The sequence below is a fragment of the Entelurus aequoreus genome, linkage group LG09 (genome assembly GCF_033978785.1).
Source record: "Entelurus aequoreus isolate RoL-2023_Sb linkage group LG09, RoL_Eaeq_v1.1, whole genome shotgun sequence".
Classification (NCBI taxonomy): Eukaryota; Metazoa; Chordata; class Actinopteri; order Syngnathiformes; family Syngnathidae; genus Entelurus; species Entelurus aequoreus.
In genome coordinates, this window is record NC_084739.1 from 24,773,401 (window position 1) to 24,791,624 (window position 18,224).

Below are 18,224 nucleotides of genomic sequence, written 5' to 3' on the forward strand. Positions count from 1 at the left end.
ACAACATGGGAAGGTTTTAAAAAGGCAAAAACAGTGGTAGACCAACGAAAACATCAAAGTGTCAAGACAGAAAAATTCAAGCAATATGTCTTGAAAACAGAAAATGAACAGCAAAACAAATGAAGAACAAATGGGCGGAAACTGGAGTAACCGTCTGTAACTGTAAGAAACGGCTTAAGGGAAATGGGATTTAAATTTTAAAAAAGCTAAACAAAAACCATCATAAACACCTAAACAAAACAAACAAAGTTCCAATGGGCTATGCCGGAAAAGCAATTGTGGACTATGGATGACTGAATGAAAGTCATATACTTATTATTTTTTAAGATGATTGTCCATGTTATCACAGAGCAAAAACTGAAAACTTTCCTTTTAAGAAAGATACATAAGTTAAAGTTAAAGTACCAATGATTGTCACACACACTAGGTGTGGCGAAATTATTCTCTGCATTTGACCCATCACCCTTGATCACCCCCTGGGAGGTGAGGGGAGCAGTGAGCAGCAGCGGTGTCTGCGCCTGGGAATAATTTTTGGTGATTCAACCCCCAATTCCAACCCTTGATGCTGAGTGCCAAGCAGGGAGGTAATGGGTCCCATTTTTATGGTCTTTGGTATGACTCGGCCGGGGTTTGAACTCACAACCTACCGATCTCAGGGCGGACACTCTAACCACTAGTAAGGTCAATTATGACTCCTGCAACTAGTCCGGATCTCAAACCAATTGAAAATCTGTGGTGGAAATTGAAGAAAATAGTCCATGACAAGACTCCAATATGCAAAGCTGATCTGACAACAGCAATCAGAGAATGTTGGAGCAAGATTGATGAAGAGTACTTTGTCACTTGTTAAATCCATGCTTCAGAGGCTACAAGCTGGTATAAAAGCCAGAGTAGTGCAACAAAGTACTATAGTAGTGTGTTGGAGTGTTTTTTATTTGTATTTCATTATTCCATATTGTCCTCAGAATTGAGTGATTCCCTAGTTTTTTTCACTCTGCTTGATCTAAAAATTAAACTGGCACTGATGACCACAATTTATTTTCTTGATTTCTTTTGGTTTTGCCATTCGAAATGACTATATTTAGTGTCATGTCTGTTATATGCTTTTGTTCCCCTACAAATTTAAACAACTGAATGAACAGCCTCCAAGACAAGAGTCCATATTTTTTTCCTCCATGCATTCCCCCTTTTGTAGTGTTTCCTCAAATCTCCACACAAAACCTCAAATATGCTAACCCCAGTGAACAGAAGAATGTAGAGATTTATGGTTGTTTCTCGACACTGTGAGATTTACAGCTCACTATTAGTATGATACCTAGAAATTTATTTTCTGTGTAACTTAGCTATCTTTTTCATTTCAACCGCAATCACTCATTTACTGTATGTACTCCCCAGCTAGTTTTTAACATGTCCCTCACAATAAAACATGTCCATACACTATAATTGTCAAAGTTTTACAATAACAGACAGAACAATTGTCTTGAAACTCTATAAATTATTTATTCTTACAGTATACAATGTTCTGTACATTGAAATATTTACATCAACAGCCACAAAAATAATCACTACAATACATTTCACAGTCCAGTGAATCCTAAGCTTATAGGAATGTGCAAAACAATGTTTAAAAGTTGAAAAACAGTTTCATCATTACTGACATACTTTGAACTGGCCAAAAGAGTATTTCCTGATGGAATGTAATAATGCTGGCTGCTCTCAGTGAAACATAACAAACATTATTAGTACTTAACCACTGCACGCCATTTTTAATACAGTTTTAAACTTCCCGGTACCCAATTTACAGCAGGAGAGAAGTATCACTCGAGATGTTCTGTGTCCCTGTACCATCAGGAGCCATGGTTCCATTTGAGCGACTTGAGGAACCACTCGATAAAAGAGGAGTGTCCAGTGTTGGTGATCTCAGTGAAGGATCTGGGGAGATGACCACCACGTAACGATCATAATCGTCATCTTCACCCTCCATGTTGCCGTGAATGTCCGCGGTAATCGTTGGGTTTTCTGCCTGCTGGTGGCTGCAGGAAGGCGACGAGCTAAGCACGGGATATTTTGTGGCCTCTCCATCAGGGTCGTCATCCTGAAAGCTGGTGTTAATATAGATGATATCTTCCTTGCTAGAAGACTCGGGAAGCCTTTCTGTGAGTTTTTCCAACATTTCTCGCAGTTGGGGAAAGAGAGGTCGGTCCAGAGGATCGGCCCTCCAGCAGCCATACATGAGCTCATACCTAGTAGCCACAAGGACAAAACGCAAATAACAGGCATATACACCGGTGCCTCTAAATAGAGTAAAATCTGCCAGTAGGTCGGAAACACTCACAGGTAATCCAAGCAGTCCGCTGGCTGCTTCAGCCTGTTTCCTTCAAGGAGGTAGTCGTAAATCTCGTGGTTCTGTATGCCAGGATATGGCGTCATCCCTCGTGTAGCGATCTCCCACATGGTTATACCGAATGCCCACTGCAGTACAAAGAATATTATGATTTTATCATTTAATGCACAATACTGATAACACAGAGTTGCAAATGGCAATGACACTTCTATGAAGAAGCTGTATTTAAAATTTAAAAAAAGATTATTACAACTAACATTGATAATTTTTACCTAAAAGTTAAAAAAAAAAATTCTTAGTTGATGCGAATGGTGTTTGATGGTGTCTCTGTGTCTGGATCGCAACCAAGTGACTGATGAATGTGAGTGACAGGAAGAAAAGCTCGGGGAGAAGTTGTTTGCAACTATAAGTCTCTACAACCATAGAAATACTGTCTTAAATCTAAATCAATGCAGGTTAAATATTATGGAGTGTGTCCTAATACGTTTGCTTACATTGTGCATCACAATCAAAATGATATGAATACATGTACTGTTACCAGGGGCGTTGAAGTGGAGAGGGAAGTGAAGCACAGGAAGGCCCTAAACTTTTTGTAAAGTTTGAAGATATTTTTTTTCTGTCATTTCAATATGTAACTTATAAAATAATGTCATAATGTTTTATACACAATAAAAAAAAATACAGCAGTGAAAGTTCGATAATAATGTTGCTTGAATCAAATTAAGAATGTTAAACACTACCTACACTCCGCAGGCAAAATGCAAAAAGGTTCTACCTGGATAGCGGCAAACAGTTTCACTCAACACGGATGTCATGTGATCAAAGGTCACCTTTAAGCATTCACATACAGCACCAACATTTTGAAAGGAGGAAGAACAGATAGAAGAAAGGTTAACATACACTATATCTAACTGGCAGCACAGGAGAAAGTTATGTACAAGTTTCACTTTTGCATCTCATTGCACATAACTGGTGCGTTCAAAGACCCTCAATTAAAGTTACTATCTTTTAAAGACAGGGGAGACGTAACCCCCAGGGGATGCACTAATAATAATATAATCATGATAATAATAATAATGATGTATTATTATGATTCGTATTATCCACTGATGATAATCCTATGTGTATTAGATAATCTCTATTTTACACTTAGAAGTAAAGGAACACTTGACATAAAAATGATTATATTTAAGTAAATATTGGCAGGTTGTATGATTTATATTAAATTTGTTGGCACTTTTTTTGTTGAAATAAAAATAAAATAAAATCCAGAAAATATATTTATATATGTAGGTGGTTTATCAAGATATGTTAATCCTATTTTAGAAAGTAAAAAACATAGTGTTTAGACGTGTTTAAAAGGCCAAACCAATGAAATATTTAGTTGTTTTAGTGCATATAAAACATACTAAGCTTGTGTGTGTGTGTATGTGGGGCGGCAATGTTGGGTATAGGGTGGGATCGGGCGCCCTTTAGGAGTCTTGTGTATGGGGGCCCAAAATTTGGTGCTACACCCATGACTGATACACCCCTCTATTAAATGACAGGGTGTTCTTACCACATCACTTTTTACAGTGAAAACTCGGTCTGCCAGACTCTCAACCGCTATCCATTTGACAGGCATTTTGGCGATTCTGCCCTGCCTGTAATAATCTCCACTGTAGATTTTCTTTGATAAGCCGAAGTCTGCCACACATACTGTCATGTCATTGCGTAGCCTACAGACAAAAACACAAAAGAACACATGAACAACATAATCACACACTGCTATAGAGTACATAAAAACAACACTAATTGAGGCAGCGTCAGTCACTCACATACAATTGCGAGCAGCCAAGTCTCGATGCAGAAAGTTTCGACCGCTGAGGTACTCCATGCCAGAAGCAATGTCCACCATGAACTTCAAGAGCGTCTGCGTTGGCAAGAACTGTGGAATAACATCAACACATATGTAAAATATGGAGAAGTGGTCATCGGGCCTGATCTGCTAAGATCTGAATACCTGTGTGCAAACTCTACAATTGGGGTTGATCTACTAAGACTGCATGTGCAATTGATAAAAAGTACAAAAGTGGTGCAAACTACCCTTTTTAAAATAGGGTTTTTGCATTTATATTGTCTATTGCCATGGACACACTAATTTCCCTCCTTATTTATGGTATCATATAGTCTTACCTGTTGCGTTTCGTCATGTTGACATGTAGCACATAAATATAATAAAACACCTTGTCCAGGCTATTCTGAAGCGGGCTCTAGACTACAGAACCAACTTTTAGCACACTGTGTTGTGATGATTTGTCTGGAATGACCCAGTTACAAGAAAATGCATATTGCAAGAATTTTTTTCATATACTGTAGAAGATATATTAAAATTATATATCTCATTTATAAAAAAAAACAATGCCAGCTAGCAGCTACAGAATTATAAAATGTCATTACTGAATAGATATGTGAAATATTTTAATTTCTAACAGTATGTTGACACATGTTGGACAAAGGATTCTGTGTCTATTGTATGTCTTTACAGCACGATCCCCTCCTTTCTTACGCCATTTCTGCGTAACTGCCAGTTTGCACAAATATTTTGCACATGCTAAATAGATGCAAAACAGCGGCCGCAAAACCATTTCAGTCTAGATAAATCACATTGCAAGCGCTAAATGATTATATTTGCATTTTCTCCTTTCAGATTCTGGGTGTTCTGATTATCAGCCTATCTTCTGCATATTTATAAAGAGACACACAAAATGGATTGTACTCTCGAGTTTTGTTCATTTAAGAGACGCAACACTGCGCACGAGCTTAGTGGATCAGATTTACTTGCCCTATCAAGTTTGCACATGTTTTAATATTAAGGCCCATAATATAGTATATTACTTCACTCATTCCTTACAATTGGATTCCCTCCTAGGCGTGAACGCAGCAGGAAGGTATGTAGATCTCCATATTTCATGAAAGGCAGGATGACCATAGGCTTAGGGAAGTGTCCAGAGCCCAATTCCAGGCACACACCTGGCAAAAACAGGTACAGAAATGACAAAAGTTAGATGGAAATTATCCAAGGGAAAACATGATGTACACTAATGTGTTAGTCCAACCAAGCAGTCTGATGACATTTGGATGGTGGAAATCTTTCATGCAGGCCGCCTCATTCAGGAACTCCTCTATTTCTCTCTGGGAAAAGCTATCCACTGCGCAAAAAAATGAGGTAATCAGAGTTTTTCTTTTTAAATAATGATATGATTCTTATAGCAGTACTGCTTACATTTCATCGTCTTCACGGCTACTTTTTCTGATGTCCCATCTGGTTGCCTTAGATGTCCTTCCACCACTGAGCCAAATTCACCTAAAAGTAAAAAAAAACCTCCACTGTAATTTTTTTTATTCACCATATTTGAATTGCATAGTCACCTTCTCCGAGAATCTTTCCAATGGAAAGCAAGTTCCTCGTGACCATCACATCTTGAAGTTTGGCATGGAGCTCATCACTGACGCCAAGGTTTCCAACTGCAGACAAAAGTCACATAAAGTTAATTTGGACTGTAAGGTATTTGTGGCGCCCCCTATGGGTTATTTTTTAAAATGCTTTGGCATTATTGTAACAGATATGCTCAAACTTTTATAATCATAAGACAAATAGTAAATTACAATTACTTGCTAAATCATAATCCTGCAAAGACATTTTGCTTGATGGCTGCCATTAAAAAAAACTCTAATCAAATTTTACATACACGTGCTTGTCAGTCCTCAACAGCAAAATGCCAATCACTATAGCATACGTTTTTAAACAATTTCACTCTCAAATATGTATTTTGCATATGTGCAGTTATTGACAGATATGAACACTAATCATTTTATTCAGACAGAGCTGCATTTTTTTTTCAAAGTTTAATTTCTAAATGTTGACAAATATAGACATACATTTTTTTTGTTTAATTCTCTTAAACCCCAGTACCTTTTGTTAGTAACATTTGCTAGCTTTTCCTGGTGTTCTTGTTTTGTTATTTTTGGTTTAAGAAAATGTTTTTAACTGGTGCTATGCAACAGCTTCAATTGATCCATAATTTAAATATAATGTGCAGTTATCTAATATATTGTGTATTTTCTATTAACTGACAAAGCTAATAAATAATATAATATATGTAAATTATTTTTAAAAACAAATTATACTTCCGTGGGGGCTATCCAAAATGACAAGTTAACTCATGTAATTAATCACAAAAATGATTGCATTAATCATGTATAAACACATATTAATCACACAATATATTTGATTGTACATGCTCCTTTAGCTTAGCCGTGGATGGTTACCAAAAAGGTGGCACAGGTTGTTGTACGGTCGGTGATCAGATCAATGCAAAGTCAGTGCAAAAATGAAATGAAAATTTTACTTCAAAATACACACTGACAAAATTTTAGCTTAAACTGTTCCTGGAAAAGAAGGCGTGCATTTAAGTAAAAATAAATACAAATGTTCCTGGACGACATTCTGACAATACAAATGCATTTGTGTCCATATATTGAGCTCTTTTCTTAAGTACATTTTAATTAATTAATTATTAATTTATTTAATTAAATTTAATTTTCTTAATTCAATTTTATTTAATTTTTTGTGAAATAATAATATTGCCATTGAGCACAAGACTGTTCACTGGAGATATCTATGTATATTATATACTACATGTATGATGTGGAGCTGACTATGATGTACTCAATAAACAACTAAACATCCATCCATCCATCCATTTTCTACCGGTTATTCCCTTCGGGGTCGCGGGGGGCGCTGGAGCCTATCTCAGCTACAATCGGGCGGAAGGCGGGGTACACCCTGGACAAGTCGCTACCTCATCGCAGGGCCAACACAGATAGACAGACAATATTCACACTCACATTCACACACTAGGGCCAATTTAGTGTTGTCAATCAACCTATCCCCTAAACAAACACAAAAAAATTAAGCAAGGGAGTACTGGCCTGTGATTAATCCTGATTAACTCAAATGCAAAATTGTGATTACGCTGATTAAAAAATAATCACTTGACAGCATTAATTTCTGTACATACGTGTTATCCCAACAGTAGACCGATTGTAGGACCTCTGAGGTTTGTATTGGACGACCGGCTGGAGCTTTTCTCTACTTCCCAACACCCGCCTGCAGGGGGAGCCAGTGACAAAAAAGACAGTGGTTAATAATAAATCACTTCAAGGACTTTAGTCATCATGCTGTTGTAGTGCTCTAAACACAGGCTGAGATGGAGTACAATAGGGAGTCAAAGCGGGCAATCTCTCCGATTTGTTTCTGGGGGTCGACTGTTTTCTTCTTTGTGTGGTGACACATTCCTAGCTTCATCCTGAGACTGAGTCATTGACTTCTACAACGACTTGTTGTGAACATTTTCACACCAGCAGCTGCACAGTTATACTCGCTTCAGGTGCAAAGAGTAGTGATTAAGAGGAAGCAAAGACGGAAGAGTCAGATTTTTTTGCCAAGTTTACTGAGGTTGACGAGTGTAAAAAAAGAAAAAAGAAGATGACTCAGCTCATTTTTGTGAACTAGTGAGCAGCGTCGCATTAGAGTTATTTCACAGATAAGGTCGTCAAATTTAGAGAAAGAGTTGCTGATTAAATCGACTTCAGAGTGTTAAGGTTTCGGCATACCCAAGCCAAGAGTCTGATGTCCTGTTGTGTACACAGATGGCCCCCCAGAGGACGAGCATCAAAAGACAGACTCCGCACACCACACCCAGAACTACACTGACAGAGTCTGGAATCTTGGTGCCAGGGCTGGAGGATGGTGAGGGACCCGATTCTGAGAAGAGAAAAAACGGAAAAAAACAAAACATAAACACATTAGTTTTAAAGAAAAAACAATTGAAAATGTCCTTATCTCACATGACCTTTATTAGTTTCTTGCACTTTGTATTATTTCCTGCCCAGCGGTTTTATTTTTCGATCTACTTCCTGTTTGCCTCCATTTGCCAACACACCTCTGGTCTGAGCGCTGGCTCCCTCACCAGTCCCATATTGGCAAATCAGGACACACCTGTCCCTGGTTGCCAATCAGGATACTTCTTATGCCAGCGCTGTCGACTGGATGGAGCTCGATCACTTGTTTGTCCCTGCTGCACATCTATGTTTTTGCGTTACCTGCATTTCCCTAATAAAAATTACTTGTTTTCTGCACTTCGCCTGTCGTCTCTGCATCCACACAAACACCAAAACGTAACAGAAAAGCTAATTATAATGTATTATAAAATATGACAGCCAAAAAAATATACAGTGAACTAGGGTTGTACGGTATACCAGTATTAGTATAGTACCGCGATACTAATGAATCATATTCGGTACTATACCACCTCTGACATTACCGGTCCACCACCACCCCGTCGCGGTCACGTCGTGTCATTGCTGGTTTACGAGCAGACGAGCATGTTTGGTAGTGCACAATCACGGAGTACTTACCAACAGACAAAGTGTGTAGACAGAAAATGGAGAACGGACGCATTTTGGCTTAAAAACAAAAGATAAAGGTGAAGTTAGAAAACTGAAACGTCCACCGGAAGAGGTGTTTTAAAACATGGCTAGCTAGCTAGCAGCTAAAGTTGAGTCGCAGTCAGCAGTGTTTTACCTACCGGTACTTGTAAATCACTAATCCTCGCCTCCATGGCGACAAATAAAGTAAGTTTCTTACAAGTATCATCCCTGCAGGACGAGGAATAGCTGAACATGCTTCACTACACACCGTAGCTCACCGGCGTCAAAATGTAAACAAACGCCATGGTTGGCTCTATACCTAACATCCAATGTAATGATACCAAGTACAGGAGCGTATCAAGTCGATTCTACTACGATTACGTCGATATATTTTTTGTCATCTCGACATCTTCTTTTTTTTAATTTATATTATTTTTAATATATCAAATACGTCCCTGGACACATGAGGACTTTGTATATGACCAATGTATGATCACGTAACGACTTGGTGTCGGATTGATACCCAAATTTGTGATATCATCCAAAACTAATGTAAAGTATCAGAAGAAGTAACAGAAGAATAAATGCTTATTACATTTTACCAGAAGTGTAGACAGAACATGTTAAAAGACAAAGTAAGCCGATATTAACAGTAAATGAACAAGTAGATTAATAATTAATTTTCTACCACTTGTCTTTAATAATTTTGACAAAATAATAGAATAGAAAATTACACAATATGTTACTGCATATGTCAGCAGACTAATTAGGAGCCTTTGTTTGTTTACTTACTAATAAAAGACAAGTTGTCTTGTATGTTCAGGATTTTATTTAAGGACAAACTTGCAATAAGAAACATATGTTTAATGTACCCTAAGATTTTTTGTTAAAATAAAGCCAATAATGCAATTTTTTGTGGTCCCCCTTATTTAGAAAAGTATCGAAAAGTATCAACATAATTTTAGTACCGGTACCGGTACCAAAATTGGTATCGGGACAACAATACAGTGAACATATAGCAGAACCTGAATTTGCATGGAATAATTACGTAATTAATCAATACCTTCAAAGATCATCATCAAACCTTTATTATCTCTACTGACAATTTTGTTATAGAAGTGTAAAAATAAAAACTATATATGAAATAAACATCGCTGCAAATACAGTGTAGGACATTTCAAAATTAATTTTTGATGGTAATAGCCACATTGTACTGAGCAGCCAGGGCTGAGGTGTTTATACTGCTTTCAGACATATGCAAAGTTTAACTTGTGCCTCGATGGATATCTTAACTCTTTACCATCACTGCTAACCTTTTGTGGCGGTGTCACAGACCAGAAAAAAAAATTACGAATTGTGCAACTACAGCAGAAAGATAATTCTGTTGTTTCACTGTATTTAAATGGGACCAATGATGGTTTTCGTCTTTTCTGACTTATAAATGTTGGACACTCATGTTTCACAGTGCCAAAGTATCAAATTATAAGGTTCACGTATTTGGCCGTGAGCTTGGACGCAGTTTTGGATGCCTCTGAACGCTGTCATAGGTCCCCTTTAAGGTACAAATCAACATTGGTCCAGTTCATCAAATAGGAGGAACTAAGTCACGAGAGTAGCTTACTGTCCTCTGGCACAAACAACCAGACTCGTGGGCTGACCATGCCGCTCCCTGCACGAGTGCATGCAGCCACCTCCACGCTGTAGGTGGTGTTGAAGTCCTGCACCGCTACAAAGGCCATGTTGGTGTAGCTGTGGACCTAAACAACACACACTACATGAATCACAGTGCAAAAACACTTATCTTTTCAAGGTTAATCATTGCACATTTAGAGATAACAACCGATTGATGAATAAGGTCACTGGCTTGAGGTAGTGTTCATGGTTTAATAAGCCATGAAGTGAAACATCAGCATGCCTGAGAAATTCTCTCATGACATCTCATAGCCAGCTTGAACCGCTAAAGCACTTGCCATGACCTTGTTGTAATGATGGCCCCTTCCTCTTTTTCTCCGTATGCATTATTATGATTAAAACTCCAAAAAAAACCTCCCTTTAAGTAAATACTTATTTACAGAAAGAAACATTTCCTCCCAAAAAAACGAAAGGGACTGCATGCACTTGCAATTAGGAATAATGCGCCGAAAAAAAGAAAACATGATTGCCCTCCTGCAATGGAAGTGAGCATGTGACGGACATAACCTTGTATTTCACAACAGTAGATGGAAGCATCAGCGGTTCCTCTGTTCCCAATATGCTGACAGTCAACGCTGAACCCATGATTAACACGATATGTCATGTCTGTGGCACCAAACAGTGCATGTGCTAACAAAGCTGTATACAAAACTCAAAACCAGTGAAGTTGGCATGTTGTGTAAATCATAAATAAAAACAGAAAACAATGATTTGCAAATCTTTTTCAACCTATATTCAATTGAATAGACTGCAAAGACAAGATACTTAACGTTCAAACTGGAAAACTTTTTTTTGCAAATATTAGCTTATTTGTAATTTGATGCCTGCAACATGTTTCAAAAAAGCCGGCATAAGTGGCAAAAAAGACTGAGAAAGTTGAAGAATGCTCATCAAACACTTATTTGGAACATCCCACAGGTGAACAGGCTAATTGGGAACAGGTGGGTGCCAAGATTGGGTATAAAAGCAGCTTCTGTGAAATGCTCAGTCATTCACAAACAAGGATAGGGCGAGGGTCACCACTTTGTGAACAAATGCGTGAGCAAATTGTCAAACGGTTTAAGAACAACATTTCTCAACAAGCTATTGCAAGGAATTTAGGGATTTCACCATCTACCGTCCGTAATATCATCAAAAGGTACAGAGAATCTGGAGAAATCACCGCACGTAAGCGGCTAGGCCCGTGACCTTCGATCCATCAGGCGGTACTCCATCAAAAACCGACATCATTGTGTAAAGGATATCACCACACAGGCTCAGGAACACTTCAGAAAACCACTGTCAGTAATTACAGTTCGCCGCTACATCTGTAAGTGCAAGTTAAAACTCTACTATGCAAAGTGAAAGCCATTTATCAACAACACCCAGAAATGCCGCCAGCTTCGCTGGGACCGAGCTCATCTAAGATGGACTGATGCTAAGTGGAAAAGTGTTATGTGGTCTGACGAGTCCAATACCAATACTGTTGAACAACTTAAGCTGTACATCAAGCAAGAATGGGAAATCATTCCACCTGAAAAGCTTAAAAAAAAGGTCTCTTCAGTTCCCAAATGTTTACTGAGTGTTGTTAAAAGGAAAGGCCATACAACACAGTGGTAAAAATGCCCCTGTGCCAACTTTTTTGCAATGTGTTGCTGCCATTAAATTCAACACAAATAATGCGTTAAAATCTTGCAAAAAACTCATCTATTTTCACTGGCATTCGACAAATAGCACCTTGGTCTAGTCTTGTTTTACCTCTACAGTAATTGTATTACTGTATATTGTATTATTCACTGTTTTATTTATTTTACTACTTTTATTGACTTATGTGCGGGACTTTGGTCAACCTAGGTTATTTTAATGTGCTATACTGTATGAAAAAAGTCTGATTTGACTTGAGTGATACCGCAGATTACATATGCCCTACTTTTCGTACTGTTTGCCACCTTTTTCTGCACACCCTTTTGAATATCATGTCATACATTATAACATTGCGCTTAACAAGCTATGTATCACTCTGCAGAATTGAGTGCCCAAACAAAGAATCCCATGTGTTGGTAGTTTTTAAAAATGAAATACAACTGCAAAAGAAAACACCACAGGGCCAAAGGAAGTTTCAAGTGGCAGCCCTTTGATAAAGAAGGTGAGGAACACTATTTAATTCAAGAAATAACTCATTGCAAAGTATGGAGGTGGCGTTTGTGTGGCCAACAAGAGTCTTCAGTAAAAATAAAAGTAATGTTAAATGTTCATTCATCGGTTTATATGTATTTCGCATTATTTTCTACATATAAAGCTATACTTATTCTCTATAAAATGTGTTATAGCATATAGGGCCGCACGCCCTATATGCTATAACACACGCTGTGCATAGGGCCCCGTTTTGCGTGAAGAAGCGCATATAAAATGTCAATTAATGAATGACAGGGTGCTTTGTATAAAATTTACCACAACCATATTCCTAGCTTCCCCCCCACACAGTCATACTGGCTTCTGTGGTGCACAGCATTAGTCCTTATTTCGTAAGGCAGAGGTCCTGGGTCTGCATCCCGATCAGGGTTGATGTAAGAAGGTTAATAAATGTATGTTTTGATGATGTTAAAAATTTTATTTTGCACAAAAAAACAAATTTGAACAATGTTATTTCCCATGAACAAAAAACATTCAGCAAATTTAAATCTAGTTTGATTAAAAAATTATGAAAATATATTAATAGTTAAAATAAAGCATGGACAATTTATGGTCATGGTCTGCGCCTTCAAATAAAATTCTGCTTAGGGCCCGACATTAGCCTGGGGTGGCCCAGTTTTTGGTGTGTGGAGCAAATTATTTGATTTACAATGTATCCGGAAATAGGTTGATTGGCAACACTAAATTGGCCGTAGTGTGTGAATGTGAGTGTGAATGTTGTCTGTCTATCTGTGTTGGCCCTGTGATGAGGTGGCGACTTGTCCAAGGTGTACCCCGCCTTCCGCCCGAATGCAGCTGAGATAGGCTCCAGCACCTCCGCGACCCCGAACGGGACTAGCGTTAGAAAATGGATGGATGGATGGATGTATCCTGAAAGTGTACACGTTTTCCACATTTTCTTATGTTACAGTCTTATTCCAAAATGGAATACATTAATCGTTGTCCTTTCGACACACACAACCCCATAATTATAATGAAAAGTGTATTTTTTTTATTTTTGAAAATGTATTAAAAATTAAAACAATCACATCTACATAAGTATTAACAGATTATGCTCAATACTTTACCTTTGGCAGTAATTACAGCCTCAAGTGTTTTAAATACTATGTCACAAGCTTGGCACACCTATATTTGGGCATCTTCGCCCATTCCTCTTTGCAGCACCTCTCAAGCTCCATCAGGTTGGAGGGAAGCTTTGGTTTTCATCCAGGATTTCTCTGTACATTGCTGCATTAATCTTTCCCTCTATCCTGACTAGTCTCCTAGTTCTTGCAGCTGAAAAACATCCCCACATTAGATGCTGCCACCACCATGCTTCACTGTAGGGATGGTATTGGCCTGGTGATGAGCGGTGCCAGTTCAATCTTCGTCTCATCAGACCAGAGAATTTGGTATCTCATGGTCTGAGAGTCTTTTAGGTGCATTTTGGCAAACTTTTTACTAAGAAATGGCTTCCGTCTGGCCACTATTTCATACAGACGTGATTGGTGGATTACTGCAGAGATGGTTGTCCTTCTGGAAGGTTCTCCTATCTCCACAGAGGAATGCTGTAGCTCTGACAGAGTGACCATCGGGTTCTTGGTCACCTTCTTGACTAGACTAAGATGAATTTAGCAACATACAGAGACATCCTTGATTAAAACCAACGCTTCCTTTCCAATCTGATGGAGCTTGAGAGGTGCTTTTCACATTGACGATATGGGGTATCATCTGTATTTTGACGACAAAAAATAATGTATTCCATTTTGGATTAAGGCTGTAACATAACAAAATGTAGAAAAAGTGAAGAGGTCTGAATACTTTACGTATGCACTGTACATTCATTATTTTTGGCAAAATTGCTTCGGTTTTCATACGATTCAGTTCGGTGGACCTTTTGGAACTTCAGTGATTCAGTAAAATCACAAATTATGTATTAATGCAACCTATGCACACTCTTCCAGTAAGTGCTGATATTTAACTCTTTTGTAAATACTGTTGTGACGTCAGCAACTAAGCGGACAACACAAAGGAGATGAAAGCCTACAATACACATCCTGTTGTATTCATATTCCATTGACTCTGTGGTGACTCACGGCCACATGCCCAATGAGGAAAAACACTGACAATTTTTTTAACGCAATCAGCTTCCTTAACTTCCCCGCAGACAGGAAGATCAGGAAATACACCACTATATTAGAAAGCACTACTGCCACAGAAAAAAAGCCATTGTGGAAAAACAGATCATCGCTATAAGCAGGTTGATAACTGTGCGAGCCAGCATATAAAATTGATTGTTTGTTGACACTTTTGCAGAGATAAAAGTAGCTGACCGCTAACTCAGACATGGGTCTGATCTACTAAGATCCAAATAAGTGCTAAATACCGTGTACAATATAGTTACAGTATGTATATCGGCTGTCATAATGGAGACGTTTATAGCTATATATGCTCCAACCTGTGGCAGTTTGTCATGTTGTTGACATGTAGTACACAAATATAAAGTATACCATCTCTTCTAGGCTATATTGAAGCGCGATCTAGACAACAGAACCTTCTTTTAGCACGCTGAAAGTGCGCTCTGGGGCATGCTGTGGTGTTGTGATGCTGTGCCTGGATGCACATTGCAAGACTTTTCTTCATACAGGAGTTATATTATTTTCTATATCAAAAAACATTTGCCATTAAAAAAAAACACAAGCAGAAAACAAAGCCAATAAATTACATTTGTTTTAATAATCTCTTTAAGTCATACAGTAGATATAAAATTATAAATTGATATTACTGAATAGACGATGTGTGTAATATATATATATTTTTGCGTAACTATGTCAGTTTGAACTCCCATTTAGACATGCTACATATAGACACAAAACAGTTTTAGTCTTGATAATTCATATTGCGAGTAGTAAATTATTATATTTGCATATTCTTTGCCCAGTGTTGTGGGTGTTCTAATAATCAGCATATATTTTGCATATACATGCAGGCAGACACACTAAATGGATTGCACTTTCCGTTTTGCTCATTTAAGAGACACAAATCTCTGCGCACAAGCTTGAGCTTTGAGTGCGCTATGAAGTTTGTACATTTTTTATGCACGCAAACCTTTAGTAGATCAGGCTCATTGTATTCATATTATTAGTCATCCTTTGTTATTGTTATTTGGGAAAGGTATCATATTAGTAAATGCATGGTGACTCATTCACCCTGAATTATACAATATGTATACAATATGAATGTACAATATATATATATATATATATATATATATATATATATATATATATATATATATATATATATATATATATGTATATATATATATATATATATATATATATATATATATATATATATATATATATATATATTTACACAATAAGAATGTAGTGACAAAATGCATAACTAATAGGGATCAGCATTTAACTACATTTTCTTATTGATCATGAGGAAAATTAACACATTTTAAAGATAATATTATTGATGGTAAGGAATAATGTCCGCTCTGTTAATGTTCTGGACTCCTGTTTTAAACCCAGTGATCAGAATAATGCAGTCCGGAGGAGCCACTGCAACAATGGAGTCAACTTTTCACTGCTGACAAAATGTTGTTCTTTTCTAGACCTCAAACCAGTTACAACTGAATCAACACTGCCTCTGCTATGTGCAGCCAAGTAGTGCACTCCTGTATGCCTAACAGCAGAGATATTCAATTAAATTGGAAAAAGCGGAAAAAATAAACGGATGGATGAATGTTTTGGGGGGCTTCATTTACAGAAAGCTAAGGACCGGGGGGCCGGACTTCTCCCTTCACTTTAATTCTTATTTTCTATATTCCTGCAGAACCAGCATCCTCTACAGTAGATATTTGATGTTGCTCTATTTATTTGGTCAAACATATTGCTGCTTTTAACAACCTTCTGCAATAATCTAGTCAAAGACCATCCTAATGACAGCACTGTTTTCAGGAATTTTTAATTTTTTCAACTGAAATTGCATGCCACCAGTAGAATAGCCCAAATGAGGAAAAAAAGAGGCTCTAAAATGGAACCTTGAGGAACAATACTAGTGTTTATCAAAACTTGAAAATAATTAACTTCAACTTAATGTATTGTTACATACATTGTACAACATTGCATTTATATACTATAGGAACAAAAACTCTGAAACTAAGACAGAATAGAGCAACATAATCACCATAACCATTAAGTGACTCACCTTATTTACTTGCACTCCATGTCTGACAATAATGTCGTAACCTTGCAGGACTCCATTAATCTTATCATCCGGCGGGGGCTTCCACCGGATCACCAGCCACGACTCATTCAGCTGCACGGTCACATTCCGGGGATACACAGATGGCACTGTGAATATGACAGAAATTACAGGACATAAGTATGCTACCACTATATTAGAACATGACAGCACAAAAGCAGCAAGTTTAATGGAAAGTGATCTATTAAAAAAAGAATGTCCTGTTTAAACTTTGATAACAGTTTGGTATGTTGTTCTTTCCGGGCTAAATATCCCCCACAGTGGCTCCAGGAAGGAAACTCTACCCTGTAGCAACTTTTTCAATGAGGCCATTCCTATTGTATCTTTAGGAAAATTGGAAGGGACTTACCAAAGACAGGACAGGTATTTTAATGCATTCCAATTAACACATAGGATCTCTTGCATTTTTGTAAAGTGAAAGTACTGTAGTCATAAATCAATAGTCACACACCTCCCTCTGTCGTGTTACTCTGGATCCAGGGGGAAACTGGAGACGCCCCCACGTCATTGCTGCAGGAAACGCTCATGTTGTAAGAAGTCATGGCTTGCAGCCCAGAGATTTCCCACTGGAACGGAGGCACGGTGGCATTGATGAACCTGGTGGTTGTCACTTCCCCTATCCTCCGGCTCACCTCCTTTACCTTGAATGGGAGAGGGAATGTGCAATTACTTATCTGCAAGCCAATAAAACTTCAAACGATTTGAGACTAACCCTGATATGGCACTTTGTTAACAGAGAGAAGCCATCATGTCCGGGTATCCATCTTAGTGTCAATTTACTGGAGTCCCTCGCTATCACAGTGATGTTAGACACAGGACTGGGAAGCACTACAAAACACGATAAGATCACAAAATGCCTTGAGAGTAGAAATTGCGTGTGAATGCAGCAGCGGTCATTACATCACAACATATAATAGAAATTCTACAGGAGTCACATGTTGCAAATCGCTGTAAGCAATATTTGACTCAACAAACATGCAGTAATGTTATTCACTTTATTTTGCCAATTGTGCCATTACGTTAATTGCTCATTTGTTAAGTAAACAGGCAATGAAACATGACGTAGCCTTCCTATTGGTGGGAAAAAACCTTGTCGTCAATTAGTCAAAGCATTACAGGCTATTTGGTTGCAGAGGTAGACGGTAAGCCAACTTTGCTGTCCAGTGGCCAACTGACATCATGGCTTTGAAATTTCTATGCAGACCTAGACCTGAAATTGAGCTGATAATCAATAAATAAATAAAGGGTTCCCTCTGTGCATCATTCACAGCACCTGAGCGCATTT

General features: G+C 37.9%; 1 protein-coding gene across 1 annotated transcript in view; it reads right to left on the bottom strand.

Moving 5' to 3' along the window:
- Positions 1 to 1,481: 1,481 nt before the first annotated feature.
- The window catches only part of mertka (c-mer proto-oncogene tyrosine kinase a), a 42,944-nt gene continuing 26,201 nt past the window's right edge, over positions 1,482 to 18,224 (bottom strand). The window contains exons 6-19 of the mRNA XM_062058406.1: positions 17,652 to 17,767; positions 17,391 to 17,580; positions 16,883 to 17,028; positions 10,440 to 10,575; positions 8,003 to 8,153; positions 7,408 to 7,496; positions 5,756 to 5,851; positions 5,610 to 5,690; positions 5,443 to 5,535; positions 5,238 to 5,356; positions 4,162 to 4,271; positions 3,903 to 4,062; positions 2,336 to 2,472; positions 1,482 to 2,243 (exon numbers count right to left, since the gene is read on the bottom strand). Coding sequence (XP_061914390.1) covers positions 1,799 to 2,243; positions 2,336 to 2,472; positions 3,903 to 4,062; positions 4,162 to 4,271; positions 5,238 to 5,356; positions 5,443 to 5,535; positions 5,610 to 5,690; positions 5,756 to 5,851; positions 7,408 to 7,496; positions 8,003 to 8,153; positions 10,440 to 10,575; positions 16,883 to 17,028; positions 17,391 to 17,580; positions 17,652 to 17,767 — 2,069 coding nt within the window. The 3' untranslated portion in view covers positions 1,482 to 1,798. The remainder of the gene's footprint in view (positions 2,244 to 2,335; positions 2,473 to 3,902; positions 4,063 to 4,161; positions 4,272 to 5,237; positions 5,357 to 5,442; positions 5,536 to 5,609; positions 5,691 to 5,755; positions 5,852 to 7,407; positions 7,497 to 8,002; positions 8,154 to 10,439; positions 10,576 to 16,882; positions 17,029 to 17,390; positions 17,581 to 17,651; positions 17,768 to 18,224) is intronic.